The sequence below is a fragment of the Lithobates pipiens genome, unplaced genomic scaffold, assembly GCF_037356315.1.
Source record: "Lithobates pipiens isolate NorthernLeopardFrog02 unplaced genomic scaffold, aLitPip1_a1.2 Scaffold_13, whole genome shotgun sequence".
NCBI lineage: Eukaryota > Metazoa > Chordata > Amphibia > Anura > Ranidae > Lithobates > Lithobates pipiens.
In genome coordinates, this window is record NW_027507718.1 from 21,830,812 (window position 1) to 21,850,195 (window position 19,384).

A 19,384-nucleotide genomic window follows, 5' to 3' on the forward strand; every position below is an offset into this window, starting at 1 on the left:
ATATCTTCAGCTGGTTCAGTTAAAGCTTTGAAAATGAAAGCTAGAAGCTGATTCCCCTCATTGTGTTTTACCCTAATCAGTCTTGACCATTTCACTCTGTAATCGGTGCTACAGTGCCTTGCGAAAGTATTCGACCCCCTTGAACTTTTCAACCTTTTGCCACATTTCAGGCTTCAAACATAAAGATATAAAATTTTAATTTTTTGTGAAGAATCACCAACAAGTGGGACACAATTGTGAAGTGGAACGAAATCTATTGGATAATTTAAACTTTTTTAGCAAATAAAAAACTGAAAATTGGTGCGTGCAAAATTATTCGGCCCCTTTACTTTCAGTGCAGCAAACTCACTCCAGAAGTTCAGCGAGGATCTCTGAATGATCCAATGTTGTCCTAAATGACTGATGGTGATAAATAGAATCCACCTGTGTGTAATCAAGTCTCTGTATAAATGCACCTGCTCTGTGATAGTCTCAGGGTTCTGTTGAAAGCGCAGAGAGCATCATGAAGACCAAGGAACACACCAGGCAGGTCCGTAATACTGTTGTAGAGAAGTTTAAAGCCGGATTTGGATACAAAAAGATTTCCCAAGCTTTAAACATCCCAAGGAGCACTGTGCAAGAGATCATTTTGAAATGGAAGGAGTATCAGACCACTGCAAATCTACCAAGACCTGGCCGTCCCTCTAAACTTTCAGCTCAGACAAGGAGAAGACTGAACAGAGATGCAGCCAAGAGGCCCATGATCACTCTGGATGAACTGCAGAGAACCACAGCTGAGGTGGGAGAGTCTGTCCATAGGACAACAATCAGTCGTACACTGCACAAATCTGGCCTTTATGGAAGAGTGGCAAGAAGAAAGCCATTTCTCAAAGATATCCATAAAAAGTCTCATCTAAAGTTTGCCACAAGCCACCTGGGAGACACACCAAACATGTGGAAGAAGGTGCTCTGGTCAGATGAAACCAAAATCGAACTTTTTGCCCACAATGCAAAACGATATGTTTGGCGTAAAAGCAACACAGCTCATCACCCTCAACACACCATCCCCACTGTCGAACATGGTGGTGGCAGCATCATGGTTTGGGCCTGCTTTTCTTCAGCAGGGACAGGGAAGATGGTTAAAATTGAGGGGAAGATGGATGCAGCCAAATACAGGACCATTCTGGATGAAAACCTGTTGGAGTCTGCAAAAGACCTGAAACTGGGACGGAGATTTATCTTCCAACAAGACAATGATCCCAAACATACAGCAAAATCTACAAAGGAATGGTTCACAAATAAACGTATCCAGGTGTTAGAATGGTCAAGTCAAAGTCCAGACCTGAATCCAATCGAGAATCTGTGGAAAGAGCTAAAAACTGCTGTTCACAAACGCTCTCCATCCAACCTCACTGAGCTCGAGCTGTTTTGCAAGGAAGAATGGACAAGAATTTCAGTCTCTCGATGTGCAAAACTGATAGAGACATAGCCCAAGCGACTTGCAGCTGTAATCGCAGCAAAAGGTGGCTCCACAAAGTATTAACGCAAGGGGGCCGAATAATTTTGGACGCCCCACTTTTCATTTTTTTATTAGTTAAAAAATCCAATAGATTTCGTTCCACTTCACAATTGTGTCCCACTTGTTGGTGATTCTTCACAAAAAATAAAAATTTTATATCTTTATGTTTGAAGCCTGAAATGTGGCAAAAGGTTGAAAAGTTCAAGGGGGCCCTGTATATATTACATATTCCTGACCATGGTGTATATTGTGTCAACAGTAACTGATTGCTAACAAATCTCCCACTATTTTACTGATGTTTTTGTAAAGTTGTTGCAGTGTAATTAAGGCCTCATGCACACAAGACGCAGTTAAACGCGCGTTCAGATGCAGTTGGACAGTTTTTTCAACTGCACCTGAACTCATTCAATGTTATCCTATGTGTCCATGCACACAGTCTCGTTTTTTTCCGTTTATATGCAGTTGCGTTTAATCTCGTTTTTCCAGAAGCAAAAAAATGCGTTCAGAAACAAAAATTTCTGCGTTTCAGACGCAAAACGCGGCTAAACGCGGCACCCGCGTTTAGCCGCGTTTGCTTTTATATGCGTTTTTAAAGGTGACCTTTTTTTTTACATTAAAAATCTCAAAAATGATTGCAAATGATGAAAAACCATTAGAAAAATATTTTAAACAATTGCAATTGCAAGTGGACAATCCACAACTTGTGGCAAGTGGACAATCCACAACTTGTGGCAAGTGATGTGGCAAGTGGACAATCCACAACTTGTGGCAAGTGACGTGGCAGGTGGCAAGTGACGTGGAAAGTGGACAATCCACAACTTGTGGCAAGTGACGTGGCAAGTGACCTGGCAGGTGACGCGGCAAGTGACTTGGCAGGTGACGTGGCAAGTGGAAAATCAACAACTTGTGGCAGGTGACTGGCATGTGACGTGGCAAGTGGACAATCCATAACTTGTGGCAGGTGACGTGGCAAGTGACGTGGCAAGTGGACAATCCACTTGTGGCAGGGGACGTGGCAAGTGACGTGGCAAGTGGACAATCCACTTGTGGCAGGTGATGTGGCAAGTGACGTGGCGAGTGGACAATCCACAACTTGTGGCAGGTGATGTGGCAAGTGGACAATCCACTTGTGGCAGGTGACGTGGCAGGGGACGTGGCAAGGGACGTGGCAAGTGGACAATCCACAACTTGTGGCAGGTGATGTGGCTGGTGACGTGGCAAGTGGACAATCCACATCTTGTGGCAGGTGACGTGGCAGGTGACGTGGAAAGTGGTGTGGCAAGTGGACAATCCACAACTTGTGGCAGGTGATGTGGCTGGTGACGTGGTAAGTGGACAATCCACAACTTGTGGCAGATGGCATGGCAGGTGACGTGGAAAGTGGACAATCCACATCTTGTGGCAAGTGACGTGGCAGGTGATGTGGCAAGTGACGTGGCAAGTGGACAATCCACAACTTGTGGCAGGTGACGTGGCAGGTGATGTGGCAAGTGATGTGGCAGGTGATGTGACAAGTGGACAATCCACATCTTGTGGCAAGTGACGTGGCAGGTGACGTGGCAAGTGACGTGGCAGGTGACGTGGCAAGTGACATGGCAAGTGGACAATCCACATCTCGTGGCAAGTGACGTGGCAGGTGATGTGGCAAGTGACGTGGCAAGTGGACAATCCACAACTTGTGGCAGGTGACGTGGCAGGTGATGTGGCAAGTGACGTGGCAGCTGACGTGGCAAGTGACATGGCAAGTGGACAATCCAAAACTTGTGGCAGGTGACGTGGCAAGTGACGTGGCAGGTGACGTGGCAGGTGACGTGGCAAGTGATGTGGCAAGTGGACAATCCACAGCTTGTGGCAAGTGACGTGGCAAGTGGACAATCCACAACTTGTGGCAGGTGACGTGGCAAGTGAACAATCCACAACTTGTGGCAGGTGACGTGGCAAGTGATGTGGCAGGTGATGTGGCAAGTGACGCGGCAAGTAGACAATCCACAACTTGTGGCAGGTGATGTGGCAAGTGACGTGGCAGGTGATGTGGCAAGTCACGTGGCAAGTGGACAATCCACAACTTGTGGCAGGTGATGTGGCTGGTGACGTGGCAAGTGGACAATCCACAGCTTGTGGCAGGTGGCATGGCAGATGACATGGAAAGTGGACAATCCACATCTCGTGGCAAGTGACGTGGCAGCTGACGTGGCAAGTGACGTGGCAAGTGGACAATCCAAAACTTGTGGCAGGTGACGTGGCAAGTGACGTGGCAGGTGACGTGGCAAGTGATGTGGCAAGTGGACAATCCACAACTTGTGGCAGGTGATGTGGCTGGTGACGTGGCAAGTGGACAATCCACAGCTTGTGGCAGGTGGCATGGCAGATGACGTGGAAAGTGGACAATCCACATCTCGTGGCAAGTGACGTGGCAGGTGGACAATCCACAATTTGTGGCAGGTGACGTGGCAGGTGATGTGGCAAGTGGACAATCCCCAACTTGTGGCAAGTGACGTGGCAAGTGGACAATCCACAACTTGTGGCAGGTGCCGTGGCAAGTGACACGGCAAATGCAAGTGTACAACTGCTCTCTATGCTGCTGCTGCTCACTCTGATCAAAATAGCAGAAATAGTTAAAAAAAATGCTTTGAGAGCTTGGGGAGGGTCTACATGATGTTATCTTTATAAACGCGTTTAAACGCAAACGCGTCTAAACGCGTCTAAACGCGGCATGCAAACGCGGCAAAACGCGCGTTTCTAAACGCGCGTTTCAGCTTTTTTTTAACAGAGGTTTCATCTGCGTCTCGTGTGCATGAGGCCTAAAGAGTGATTTGTGATTACATGGACTGTGACATATGGGTATGGCGTATACTGTGAGTAGGAACAGAACATATTAAATTACCCCAAATTTGTCACATATTAGCCACACACATTTTGCAGTGATGTGCCTCCTTGCAAAGATGTCCTTCTTTCTTAAAGTGGCTGTAAAGCTCTGACAGGAACAATGAAGCAAGCACATCCTTCTATGTTATGTGCTAGCCTCAATCCAATGCACTGAGTGTCATTTCTCTCTGCTGTCTGATTGCTCTACTATCTGCAGGAGTCTCCAATAGAACTATATGCTGACACCACAGCCTTCCGGGAGACATCACACCCACCACCCCAGCACACAGCAGGCAATATATTGCCTCAGCTCTGTATCTTTTTATATGAGCCTGTTTAGAGGGGGTATGTCCCTTCCATCCACTCAGTTATCAGATCACAGATCACAGGGAGCTCTGTGCTATAGCTTTGCAGTGTGTGTGACATTCAATCCCCACCCCCTGCTTTCTGCTGCTGAGAAAACGCTTTTCAGAAGCAGGAGATATGGCTGCAGATAAACAGGTACAACTTATGTAGGAGGATTATTTTTTAAATCTGTATGTATACATTCATAAATTTACATACCCTGGCAGAATTTATGATTTCTTGGCCATTTTTCAGAGAATATGAATGATAACACAAAAACATTTCTTTCACTCATGGTTAGTGTTTGGCTGAAGCCATTTATTATCAATCAGCTGTGATTACCCATTTTAAATCATAATCACAACAGAAACTACCCAAATGACCCTGATCAAACGTTTTCAAACCCTGGTGATTTAAGCCTGATAACATGCACACAAGTTGACACAAAGCGGTTGAATGGATATTAAAGGTAACCATCCTCACCTGTGATCTGTTTGATTGTAATTAATGTGTGTGTATAAAAGTTCAGTGAGTTTCTGGACTCCTGACAGACTCTTGCATATTTAATCTAGTGCTGCACTGACGTTTCTGGATTCTGAGTCATGGGAAAAGCGAAAGAATTGTCAAAGGATCTGTGGGAAAAGGTAGTTGAACTGTATAAAAACGGGAAAGGGATATAAAAAGATATCCAAGGAATTGAGAATGCCAATCAGCAGTGTTCAAACCCTAATCAAGAAGTGGAAATGAGAGGTTCTGTTGAAACCAAACCACGATCAGGTAGACCAACTAAAATTTTAGCCACAACTGCCAGGAAAATTGTTTGGGATGCAAAGAAAAACCCACAAATAACTTCAGGTGAAATACAGGTCTTTACAAACATGTGGTGTGGCTGTTCCAAGATGCACAATAAGGAGGCACTTCAAGAAAGATGGGCTGCATGGTTGAGTCGCCAGAAGAAAGCCATTACTACCACAAAGTATCCCACTTACAATATGCCAAACAGCACAGAGACAAACCTCAAACCTTCTGGCACAAAGTCATTTGGAGTGATGAGACCAAAATTGGCCACAACCATAAACACTACGTTTGGAGAGGAGTCAACAAGACCTATGATGAAAGGTACACCATTCCTACAGACGAAGGTGGCTCGCTGATGTTTTGGGGATGTGTGAGCTACAAAGGTACAGGAAATTTGGTCAAAATTAATGGCAAGATGAATGTAGTATGTTATCAAAAAATACTGGAGGAACATTTGCATTCATCAGCCAGTAAGCTGAGCATGAGATCTACTTGGACATTCCAACATGACAATGATCCAAAACACAAGGCCAAGTCGACCTGTCATTGGCTACAGCAGAAGGTTGTGGAGTGGCCATCTCAGTCTCCTGACCTCAATATCATTGAGCCACTCTGAGGAGATCTCAAATGTGCAGTTCGTGCAAGACAGCCCAAGAATTTACAGGAACTGGAGGCTTTTTGCCAAGAGGAATGGGCAGCTTCACCATCTAAGAAGATAAAGAGTCTCATCCACAAATACCACAAAAGACTTCAAGCTGTCAATGATGATAAAGGGCGCAATACACTGTATTAAAGACTGGGGTATGTAAACTTTTAATCAGGGTCATTTGGGTAGTTTCTGTTTTCATTATTATTATTATTATTATATTGTTTATTATTTAAAACATTATCAAACACTAACCATGAGTGAAAGAAAAGTTGTTGTGTTATTATTCATAGTCTCTGAAAAATGGCCAAAATTCTGCCAGGGTATGTACTGTAAACTTATGAGCACAACTTTATGTAAGGGTTTACTAACAATTTAAGTTTCAAAGTAAGTATGAAAGATGGTTTAACTATTTTATGTTATCAGTTGCCTGAAATAATAGTGTCCTATGTGGATCCAGTCCTAGTTTAAAAAAGTAGAAGATGTAGCCATCTTTTATATTATGATACGAGTTACATTATTACATGTGCAGTCAGTGTAGTTGTAGCCTAAAGATTTTGTATGCAGATTTCAGATAGCTGATTACATGTGCTTACAAGTTAAATTCTCTTCTCTGCGTTAATAACACAGCCGAATATTGTTTGCATTCTTAGTAGATAATCTTTAGTAAAATACTTTGTAGATCTGGAAACAATCACGTAGTTAGCAACAAGCACTAGCCCACTGTCTGACTGTTGAAAGTCAAGACTCAGCATTGTGGACCCTGCCACCTCACATAAGATAGCAACTTATCTAAATGTAAAGCTCCATACACACTATCAGATTTTCTGCAGATTTTTTTTTCCTTCAGATTTACTAAAACCATATAATATGAGGTCAAACCTTAGGAGTTTAAATTTGTATGCAATCAGACAGGCCCTGACACTACATGGTTTTGGTAAATCTGAAGACAAAAATCAGCAGAAAATCTGATATTGTGTATGGGGCTTAAGAGTGCACATAGCTAGCACATATACTGATCAGCCATAGCTTTTATGACTGACAAGTTAAATGAATAACATGGATTATCTCATTACAAGGGCATCTGAAAGTTGGTTGAATAAGTTGAGAAGCAAGTAAGCATGTTGTCCCTGAGGTTGATGAGGGCGTCACAGTTTGTTGCGTATGGGGCTGCATAAAGACTGGACAGAGTGCCTGTGGTGTCCACAGCCAAAAGCTCCTACAGTGTTCTGCAACCTTGGGTCCAGCCATTCATGTGTGTAGCACACCCCCATGGAGCCACAGGTAGAAAGGAATCCCCCACCCCGCACAGTCAGGCACACCACATTTTCACAAGCACGCTGCAGTCAGGAAAAAGTCCAGTGCTTTGTTTATGTGTTTTTATTGAGGGGAATAAACTTGGATGGGGATAGGGGTATTATGGGATGCCTGCTGGTTTTAGCAAAACTCTTCAGGGACAACTTCTTCTGTACAGTCTATTTACCCACTTCTCAGCTCCTCCAGCACAATACTTACTTGCAGCACAAAATTATCAGGAGCAACTGGCACACTATTAGGTGATCTGAAAAAAGGGCTCAGTCAGATGTAGCAAATGCCCATTACAGGCAGGTACCAGCGGCTCTCTGGTTGTGTAGCAAAGTCCTTGTGCCCAGCTGTCATCCTGTGGCTACTGATCCCAGCACCATCTCTTCAGGCACTGCCAGCCCACCTGGCTGCAGCTGCCTCTTTGACTAACCCACCCGGCTAATCTTCCACAGTCCTCCCAGACTGACTCTGTATTCATCTCAGACTTCTCTCACCCAGTCCTCTCAGGCTGCCTCTCAGTCCTCCCTGACTATATCACTCACAAGCCCACCTGGCTGTCTTCTCACTGGAGATCCCCTGGATGTACTTGCTTTCTTTTGCTGTCCTGACACATGTTCGCATGCCACTGGACAGGATTCCTCCTTGGGATATTAGATGATCCCTCCTGCACCCAAACTTTCAGGCGCAAGGTCACCCCCCCAGATTAGGGGGTTACCTTCAATGAGCTACCAACAGCCTCCTAGCACTCCATCTCCAGCTTGCACGAAAACTCTCTCTCCTCCCTGCGGGGCTGACCCTGAGTATTTGAGGGGGCTTGCCCCTGCCAACCCATCTGTTGGGGATTGGTCAGGGCCCTCATGAATACTCCAGGCAGCTCCTCCTAACCTCTCTCCCATTCTTCTGGAAATGTCTCACAAGTTCCAGAAGTAGAGGTAGGTACTAGAGATGCGGCGTGATGAGTCATACCAGCCTCCTCCCTGGATCGCTCACTCAACCAAGATTAAAACACAGGATTGTCTGGCAGCCAAAATATTTTACTTACACTAAGTGGCCAGTGGATGTTGCTGAGGATCATAGAAAAAAAATACATCTCGGTAGAGCTAGAAAGAGACACATTGTAACAATGCTAGAGAACGCTGGAGAGAGATAGTAAATGAATAAATGTACCATAGGTATCCAAGGGTATCTGTCAATGGTCAGTACTGACAGTTTTATAATAGTAAAGGAAATGTATACACACGCCTTCGTCCAGTCCTGCACAACTCTCCCTCTATTATATTTTCCTCTTCTGACAGCACCTGCACATTTTCTTGTTCCAGCACAGCTATTCACTGGCACCTGTCCCCCTTTGACAGCTCCCTCCCCCCACATCTTTACTTGCTGCAGCAAAAACCTCGGCACCCACTCCTCTACCCCTTTCCCTATTATTACTCAGCTCTCTGGCACCCTTCACCCCTCCAACACAGGGAGGGTGCCTGTAGACCAGTGGTGGCTGGTGCTCAACATTTTTTTGGGGGGGGGGGGGGCGCAAACTGAAAAAAAAAAACATCACTTGCAGCCTCACTCTGCCGATCAAACGCAGCTACTGTGCCCATCAATTGCTGCCACTGTGCCCATCAAATGCAGCTACTGTGCACATCAATTGCCACCACTGTGTCCATAAAACACAGCCACTGTGCCCATCAAACGCAGCCACTGTGCCATCAAACGCAGCCACTGTGCCATCAAATGCAGCCACTGTGCCATCAAACGCAGCCACTGTACCCATAAATTGCCACCACTGTGCACATTAAATGCTGCCTTACTGTACCCATCAAACGCAGCCCCTTTGCCATCAAACGCAGCCACTGTACTCAAAAATTGCCACCACTGTGCCCATTAAACCCAGCCACTGTGCCATCAAAAGCAGCCACTGTACCATCAAACGCAGCCAATATACCATCAAACGCAGCCACTGTACCCATAAATTGCCACCACCATGCCCATCAAACGCAGCAACTGTGCCCATCAAACGCAGCCACTGTGCCATCAAATGCAGCCACTGTACTCATTAAATGCAGCCACTGTGCCATCAAGTGAAACCACTGTGCCATTAAACGCAGCCACTGTAACCATCAAATGCCATCCTTTTGGCCCGTCAATTGCTGCCAGTTTGCCCCATCAATTGCCACCAATTTGCCCCATTAAATGCTGCCAGTGTCCTCCCCGCCCAGCACTTACCCGTCTCAGGTCAGCGCATTCCTCCACGCTCCCTCCGAGTCCTCAATGTCTTCTCCCGTCCTCTTCTGTTATGATTGGATGCCCGATAGGCATCCAATCACAGCGCCTGTCCCTTCAGCCATTCAGGTGACAGGTAACCAGACCTGGTGCACCTAATTAGCTGAGAGAGAGGTCAGTGTTAGGGAAGCGATTTATTTGATTCCCTAACACAGCACTGTGTAAGCAGCAAACGCACAGCAGTGTGCCTGCTGTTTACCAATTTGAAAGCCTATTAGAGCCCATGGCTTCAATCAGGCACTTCCAAAAATGCCCCCACTGCTGTAATTCAGATGTCTGGCGCCCGACAAGGAGCCAGACACCTGAATAGGGGGCGGCAGTAGCGACAATAGATAGATTCATGCAATGCATGGATCTATCTATTGAAGATTGACGGGTGCAGTTGAGAGGGGGCGGCAATCCTGTGCCCTCTATGGAAGCACCGCCACTGCTGCAGACCTAAGTGCCAAGAGGGAACCAGCCTGCTGGCATCTAAACTGCTGCTCTTTACTTTCCTCCTTTCCTGCACCTTCCTGCAAATGCCCCATAACCACAAATTCCCACTCACTGCCCCTCTTTTGCTATTGCATCTTTAGGCAACACAGAAGCCAGACTCCTCCACATGCCCATCCCTTGCTGACTACTGCAATATTGAATATAGCAGTGGTAAAAACTCTGAGTTTGCCTAAAAGTGGTGTTTATGTAGTAACCAAAGCAACAGTCTTTAGAACAAGGATACGAATGGAAACTCTGTGCTGATACAGATAGCCGAAATAAGCAACGCAGCCAACCACAATATTTCCAACATAGATAAACTAAAAAAAAGAAGCAGATTGTAATGCAAACTGAAGGGTAGCAGTGTCTCACAAGTTTTCTAGAATAACCAAGAAGACCAAAGAAAGCAACAGTATACAAAGGGAAAGTCTGCAGAACTCAGTAACAGTGGGGATATTTTTACATCTGGCGCAGTGAATCAAAGTAACTAAAGAAGCCGATATTCATAAAATGGATAAACAATAACTGCTACCTGTGCCTGATGGGCCAGAATACGTATACAGTCTTTGTTGTCAGTCACCACTAGTCAATAACATCAGTAATTACAAAAAAGAGAGAGACTCCATGACCTATTGCTCCAACACCACTTGCCCAGGTACCAAAATTATCTGCAGCTACTCTGTTACCTAACCAAGACCAATATAACATCACGCTGAAGGATCCAATATGTCAAAGTACTTCAAAAGAGACCCTTCTTTATATATCTAAATTGTCCTGCAACAGAAAACCATTAACCTCTACCGTCAGCACCTGCCATTACACTGCTTAACTGCTGCTCGCACCGCCGTCCGCACCCACCACAAACAAAATGTATTAGATATATTTCATTTGATCTGATGCTGGGAAAGGATTATTTAAAACAAAAAAAAGCAAATCAGTATATATTTGCCAGATTGGACAATTGTCCTCCAAACAAGTGTCCTTATTTGAGATTTCACTCTAGAAAATGGTCATACACTAGTAAATAAAAAAAATAAAAAATAAAAAAACATTTGTATAAAAATTCTCAGTTCATTTAATGACTTGATGAATGCTTTTAACATTTGATTTTGAAGTGAATTAACTTTTCTGAAAAAACATACATGTTAGAATTTCATTCATTAGGGAAACAAATTCCATTCCATTTCTTTCAATCTTATTTTCACTGCAAAAACGGACTGACCACTAACAATTAGAAAATCAAACGAACAGGTTCCCTGAATGGGAAGTTCCCTGATGAGCTCCACGTAGCACATTCTAGAGACGCTTGGGACTTCCTTGCCCCCACAACTTCCCTCCTTATTCCTTTGTCTTCTCTTCTTGCCACTTCACCCGCTCTCTACCCACCAAGCTTCCCCTCTATTTCTCTCTTTCTATCTCTCCCAGTAAAACCATCTTTTATTAGGTGTCCAAATATTGTCTTTCATTTAGAGTGTTGTTAGTTTATTGTTTTACTATTGCTATGCTGGGAAAGACACATTTATTCACTATTTACTCACATGCGGACCAGCAACGGCCTCCTTCGAATAAGCCTACTAGACCTTTAGATATGGCTCCTCATGTCAAATACCTGCTTTTCACACCCACATATGAAAAGCTATTGATATGTTAGTTTATTATGGCTACTGTTATGTTTCGCACCTTTTTGTAATCCATTCCTGGACCAAAACTTACTTTTATTGGATCATACATTGTCTAAATAAAAAGATTTAAACACGAAAAAAAAAATCAATGTATTTATAACTATATTTTTTAGAACAATTTGTTATTGAAATTAATTCTCTGTGTTTGAAATATTTATTTCCAATAAAATTCAGCTATAAGTAAAAGTTTAACTCAAGCCAAAAAAAAGAAGAAAAAGAAAATCAAGCGAACATTCTTAAAACATTCTTAAAAAATTCAAATGGGGTTCTTCTGATGTATGGCCAGCCTTACTCTTGTTTCTCTAACAACTGTTTTCCCCTCACTTTTTTTGTCCTGCTAACAACGGTCATCATGACAGAAGATGAGAACAAACCTCATAGACAGCAATTAAAACCTAATGCCTAGTACACACGGTCGGAAATTCCAACGGAAAAGGTCCGATCGGATTATATTGTCGGAAAATTCAATCGTGTTTGGGCTCTATCGGACTTTTTCCATCGCAGATTCCGACGGAAACAACTTGAGAGCAGGATCTCAAATTTTCCAACAAAAAAATCCAATCTGACTTTTTTCCGATCTTTGGAGAGAATTCCCGATCGGACAAAGTGCCATGCATGCTCAGATCAAATTACGAGACCAAAGCTATTGGCTAGTAGCTTCAACATAGTCCCGTCGTAACTAACAAATGTCGTCACGTTCCAAATGATCGGATTTTCCGACAACTTTGTCCAACCGTGTGTATGCAACACCAGTTTAGGACAAAATCTGTCAGAAAAAATCTGACGGATTTTGTTGTCGGAATGTCCGACCGTGTGTACAAGGGATAACAGATAATGCCAGATCCTTGGCTGCCTACTGAAATTCTGGAATTTGACAGTTCATTAACAGGGAGCAGTGATTTGCACATTAACTTTAAAGCAAAATTAAATGTGCAAAAACAAAAAAAAAATTGCAAACGGGTGGGTAATTTTTTTGCAGATGTCTCTTCTGCAATAAAATGCAATTACCGGCCTATTCGCAATCCTGAAGGAGTAAACATAAAGCTGTGCATGCTCAGCTTTGTTTACATTTCCGGGACAGTGCCGGTAGGGCAGGATGAGTGACTTCCACCTATGCAAAGGAGTGACATCATTGTGCACTGACCAATCAAGATGAATGAAGCCAGAAGGAAGAAGGAACAAGATGTCAACTCCAGCGTTACAGATTGGGTATTTTTTCCTTTAGTTCCACTAAAACCTTGATGGGAGAACCAGAACATTAGCACTGTTGTTACTTTACAAACATTATAGGCAAGTTCAAATTAAAATATTAAATGCCCACACAGTAACATAAAGTCCACAGGAGCTCATGCCACTCTCAAATAGAAGGCAAAGTAACTGTGTACAATGTTCTTTAATGACCCAGAGCCTCGCCAAGGAAAAAGTGAAATACAAACACTCTGTTCCACAATCTCTGGGTAACTAGTGGCAACAGTCCCTTCTGAAAAGCCAGTTGTCTGTCCAAAGATGGTCCTGTATAGCAATATCCATTGGTAGAATGTTACACTGTAGCATTGTAATAGGCCAAGAAGAAACTGTCAAACTCTCCAGCCAGCATTGATGGCCAATCTAGGGCCATGGAATAGCAAGCTTTAAATATTAATCTACCAAATTAACTTGGATGAGGCAAGGTTACTTTGTTGTGTTTTAGAAGCAGCTGCCCTACTGATTGAGGTGATTGATTATGTGACTGAGGGGATTGAGGTAGGTGACACATAAATGCAAGTGTTCTACTGTCACCTGGCCTTAAAGAAACCTCCAGAGAGTGCTTCCAAGCATACAAAACAATTCCAGGGCAGCTTTTTTTCTTAGCTCTACTCTTTCCAATACTGTTGACCAGGTTGTACACCAGCTTGTATTGCAAAGGCTCACCAGTCTTCTATGGTTGAACATTGTCAGGGGCAGGCCCAACTCTAGCCACACAGAGCCAATACACCAAACTCTGTGTTTGGTTTTGCCTCATGCATCTACTGACACCATCTCCCCATTGTCCCTTTTCTTGTGCCTTGTACAATGTTTTCAGTCTCCACACCTATGAAACCACTGACTACAGTCAATGCATGGACAGATAACTACACGTGGGTAAGACTATCCAGACCCTTTGGTCACATAGTCATGTAAAAAGTGCACTTATATTCCAAAGTAGCACTATCTGGTCCAAATGTTCTTTTAATATCATATATAGGAGTATATTTTAAAGGTTCCATATTTGAGTGACTGAAGACTGTAAGCAAAGGGTTACTTCAGACACATATAACGTGGCTGGGGGGGGGGGGGGGGTTCTGACATGATATATCATATGACAGATGACAGCTGATTGGGAATGCTGGGCTGGTATAACAGGTAAAAAAAGTTATATTCCAAGCTGCAGTGGCCGCATGCAGTGTTTGGGGCATGACATAGGATAATGGTTAACATCAGGGTTAGGCAACCTGTCAGAGATTGATATTTACCTGGACAACATGGACAAAAGCAAAGAGCGGGGGATCTACTATGCAGGCCCTTAAAAAAAACAAAAACTTTCAAGTTCCCAATAAAAATACAGCATCACAGTAGTGTCCTCTGTCCCCTTCACATCACTCTCCCAGGTCCTCTGCCCCTAATAGTAGTATCCTCTGCCTCCTCCCCCGACAGTAGTGTTCTATACCCCCGAAATGCAATCTCCTTTGCCCCTTCACATCACCCCCCACTGTATTGTCCTCTGTCCCCCTCCCCCCACAGTACAGTCCTGTATCTCCCAATGCTGTGTTCTCCACTGTAGTGTCCTTTTCCCCCCATAACAGTGTGATCTGCCCCACTTCCCCCACAGTAGTGTTCTGTACCCCCCCTAAATGTAGTGTCCCCTGCCCCCTTCACATCACCCTCCCCATTGTAGTGTGCTATGCCCCCCCTCCCCCCACAGTAGTTTTCTGTAACCCCCCCCCCAACGCAGTGTCCCCTGCCCCTTTTACATCACCCCCTGTAGTGCCCTCTGCCCCCTCCCTCTCCTCATTAGTGTCCTGTACACCCCCAAATAGTTTCATCTAATCCCCTTCACTTTATGCCCTCCATGTCATCCTCTGTCCCCCTCCTTCTACATACACACAGTGCTGTGTAGGTATCACTTACCTGCCAGAGTATGTCCATCAGAGTTCATAATGGCAAGCTGGTGATTGATTGCTATTAATGTTAAGCAACCAATCACTAAGCAGCTCCCACCCCCGCCCTCCATCCAGCTCCCACCACCCATTATCCACTCTGCAGTTAACAGGAGAGCAGCGGAAGTTGGGTGAGGCAGAGCCGTGGTCACGATCCACCTGTCGGGCTTGCTTTACATGTTATATTTATCTTACAAGAAAAAAAAATTAGGCCATAATTCCAGGATATAATTGTTTTGATGCAGGGTCTACATTAATTGGAAGACACATAAATCTGAACATGATTAGCAGACACCTAGTTGTGATACCCTTTTTTTTAAGACCAGGAAATCTAGTATTTCATGTCTAAATTTTAAGTCCAAAACATAAAAAAACTAATTTTGAGTTATTTCTTTTTTCAGATTAACAGTATTGGATGATGTGGGAATGGACATCCCATACGATGCAGCAGAAATCAGACCTGGTAAAAGAAGCTAATGACATCTTCCTTAATTCTAAACATGTCTTCAACTTTTTTATTTGTTCATTATGGTAGCATTGTCCTGTGAAGTTACACCCGTACTGTCACAATGGTGCAGGAAATTATTTATTTTTAAACATGGGAAGTGATTCAACTTTAATTTCACATGTGGAGAAAAAAAGCAGTTTGCCTTTCTTAGCTTCTAATTAGTCTGTAAAACAATCAGCCACACACACGATTTGGTTGATATTTAAGTAATACTACATTCATTTATATATTAAATTCCTTTGTATGTTTTGTTGTTTAGCTATTTCAACTCAATTAAACAATCCTTTCAGTATTTGATACAATATATACAGTGTTTGATGATTCCATGACAGTACAGAACATTACTATTACGTCAAATACATACGTGGGGTTTTTGCTACCTTAACTCCACTTAGCTAGGAATTTACCGAGAGGCATACTGTTTATGTCATCGAAACCAAAAATAGAGAAAAAAAAAAAACAGGTCAACCAGTTTACAACTAAAAAGAGGCAGTATGCCATGAGCACATAAAATAAAAATCCAAGCACTTTTCTTAGATAACCAACAAAGTTTACTGAGTGTAAGTGCTTGTTACCCAGAATTTCATTTTCCTGATATGAGCCTGCTGTACCATGTACTTGTATCTTAAAGTATCCTGTTCTTTTTGTATTGCTTCCTTTATGTGAAATCCCTGATGTTCCTGCTAGTCCCTCTGTTTTCCTAATATAAACTGACCACACTAAGCAGGAGAGCACATCATGGTCAGTTCTCTAGCTATGCTGGGATCTCAGTCTACTCTCCTCCAATGATCAGACATGCCCTGACACGAACCACCCCCCCCCCCCCCCAAAAAAAAATGTTTTATCTATTATTTTAATATCTATGCACAAATGTTTTGTCTTTCATTCCTGTTTTGAACTGAATGGGTTGTTTTTCAAGGTGATCCTTTACAATCACTTTAAAGTGGTACTAAACCCAAAACCTACATTCACTATATCTGGTCTTCCACAGCACACAGAACATTGAAATGCAATTATTTTAGTAAATATAAACCGCTAAATACTTTTTCTCATCCGCCGTATATAGCAATCTTGTGATTACTATCAGTGTCCAGCCAAGCACTAGTTAAAGCTTGAAGGAGGATTTTTCTGACTGTCCTATGAGACCGCAAGACCCTTGACCCTCTGTCTGGACAGTGCTGATTGGCTCTGTGCTGATCACATGCATCTTCCTAAGAAAAAATAAAACTCTCTAGCAATACACACCAAACTGAGCATGTGCAGCCTGACTCCATAGACTCAGTGTAATCGGAAAATTATTAGGGGACAGTGGAAGGAGGGGAGAATCAGAGAAGCCAGGATCAAACAACATTTTTACACAATATGGAGGATTATCCTCTTGGGTTGCACAGTGAGTATAACATAACATATCATGCTTTACTGCATATACAGACAGATTTTACTGTAGTGGGTTTAGTAACACTTTGGGGTTTATTTCCGAAAGGCAAATCCACTTTGCACTACAAGTGCACTTGGAAGTAAAGTCACTGTAGATCCGAGGGGGGCATGCAAGGGAAATAAAAAACAGCATTTTAGCTTGCATGTGATTGGATGATAAAATCAGCAGCGCTTCCCCTGATTTCAGATCTTCCCCTCAGATCTACAGTGGCTGCACTTACAAGTGCACTTGTAGTGCAAAGTGGATTTGCCTTTCATAAACAACCCCCCTTAAGTCTTATTTCTTACATTTTAATGAAAATTTGTGGAAACCATGAACCACATCAAGGTTTTTCTGCAAAGTGTGGGTGATTCCTAATCCAAGAGATTATCAACGCTGGGAGACATATAACAATACATACAATAAGAGTGGTATTTATGATGTTACTTTATATCTACATAATAATACAGCAAAAAACTAAAAATATAGCCTATACCTAAGCAGCCTATACCGATGCCTAAGCAAAAACTTTGGTTTATGAAACACAGATCAATCAATTTATGACAAACAAGATTGTCAGCATGGGTTGAGAAGTACTCTAGTGACAGACTATAGCAGCCATTCCTCCTTGCTATAAAAAGTGGCCTAATTAAGCTGGCTTGTAAATTTTTATAACAAAGGTAAACTATACTTATGCACTGGAAAATGTAATGGGTAGTCACTTGTTGTTGTTATAACCCTTGGGCTAATTTAATGTATGTGTGGCAAGATCTGAATTTCCTTAGGTATAAACAAATGCATCTTGGTGTTGCTATATAAAAAATAAAAAAAATAAAAATAAAAATTTTTTTTATATGAACATTTTTACTGTATTCGTAGAACCTCCTAATTCACTGGATCTGAATGGTTCTCATGCCAGAAAAATAAAGCTCACAGCTCCCAACATAAACTTATCTCTGGACCACAGCGAAGGTTCCATCTTGTCTGATGACAACCTTGACACCCCAGATGAGTTGGACATTAATGTAGATGACCTTGATACTCCAGATGAAGCAGATTCCTTTGACTACACAGGTCAAGGTAAGATGACCATTACTGGCTGCTTGTACATACAGTTATACAGTATACAGTATAATATGAAGTTACCGGTCTTTCAGAACTTTCACACTGTCACATCTTGTTTCTCAAATTAGACAATGCGATTGTGGTTGATGTATGCTTCTTTTATGATACACAGTATCTCACAAAAGTGAGTACACCCCTCACATTTTTGTAAACATTTTATTATATCTCTTCATGTAACAACACTGAATAAATGACACTTTGCTACAATGTAAAGTAGTGAGCGTACAGCTTGTATAACAGTGTAAATTTGCTGCCCCCTCAAAATATCTCAAAACACACAGCCATTAATGTCTAAACCACTGGCAACATAAGTGAGTACACCTCTAAGTGAAAATGTCCAAATTGGGCCCAATTAGCCATTTTTCCTCCACGGTGTCATGTGACTCGTTAGGCCGCATACACACGAGAGGATTGTCCGTCCAACTTAGTCCGCTGAAACGTGTTTCAGCGGACAATCCGCTCGTGTGTGGGCTTCAGCGGACTTTTTCAGCGGACAGTCTGGCGGACTAAGTCTTTCGGAATTTCCGTAATACAGTCCGTCCAAACTTGGTTTCAGCGGACAATCCGCTCGTGAGTAGGCTAGTTCGACGGACTAAGTATGGCGCATGCTCAGAAAGGATTTACACGGCGAAAGGTTGCATTGCTGTGTATTGGACGTCGTATTTCTAGTCCCGTCGTACGTGCTGTACACATCATCGTGCAAGCTTTCAGCGGACTGTCTGTTCGTCGTGTGTGGTCAAGTTCGTTCATTCAAAAGTAGGACGGACTGTCTGTCGGATTGTCTGACGAACTTAGTTGGACGGACAATCCTCTCGTGTGTACGCGGCCTTAGTGTTACAAGGTCTCAGGTGTGAATGGGGAGCAGGTGTGTTAAATTTGGTGTTATCGCTCTCACTCTCTCTCACTGGAAGTTCAACATGGCACCTTATGACAAAGAACTCTCTGAAGATCTTAAAAAAAAAATGGTTGCGCAACATAAAGATGACCTAGAAGATTGCCAAGACCCTGAAACCGAGCTGCAGCACGGTGACCAAGACCATACAGTGGTTTAACAGGACAGGTTCCACTCAGAACAGGCCTCGCCATGGTCGACCAAAGAAGTTGAGGGCACGTGTTCAGCATCATATCCAGAAGTTGTGTTTGGGAAATAGACATATGAGTGCTACAAGCATTGCTGCAGAGATTGAAGGGGTGGGGGGGGGGGGTCAACCTGTCAGTGCCCAAACCATATGCTGTACACTGCATAAAATCGGTCTGGATGGCTGTTG

The 19,384-nt window shown here is 43.2% G+C and overlaps 1 protein-coding gene across 6 annotated transcripts in view; it reads left to right on the forward strand.

The window, feature by feature from the left end:
* Nucleotides 1-19,384, forward strand: part of PRUNE2 (prune homolog 2 with BCH domain) — a 483,266-nt gene that overhangs the window by 331,292 nt on the left and 132,590 nt on the right. For all 6 annotated transcript variants that reach the window (XM_077474900.1, XM_077474897.1, XM_077474898.1 and 3 more), the window contains 2 exons: nt 15,468-15,529; nt 17,871-18,071. In XM_077474900.1, coding sequence (XP_077331026.1) covers nt 15,468-15,529; nt 17,871-18,071 — 263 coding nt within the window. The remainder of the gene's footprint in view (nt 1-15,467; nt 15,530-17,870; nt 18,072-19,384) is intronic.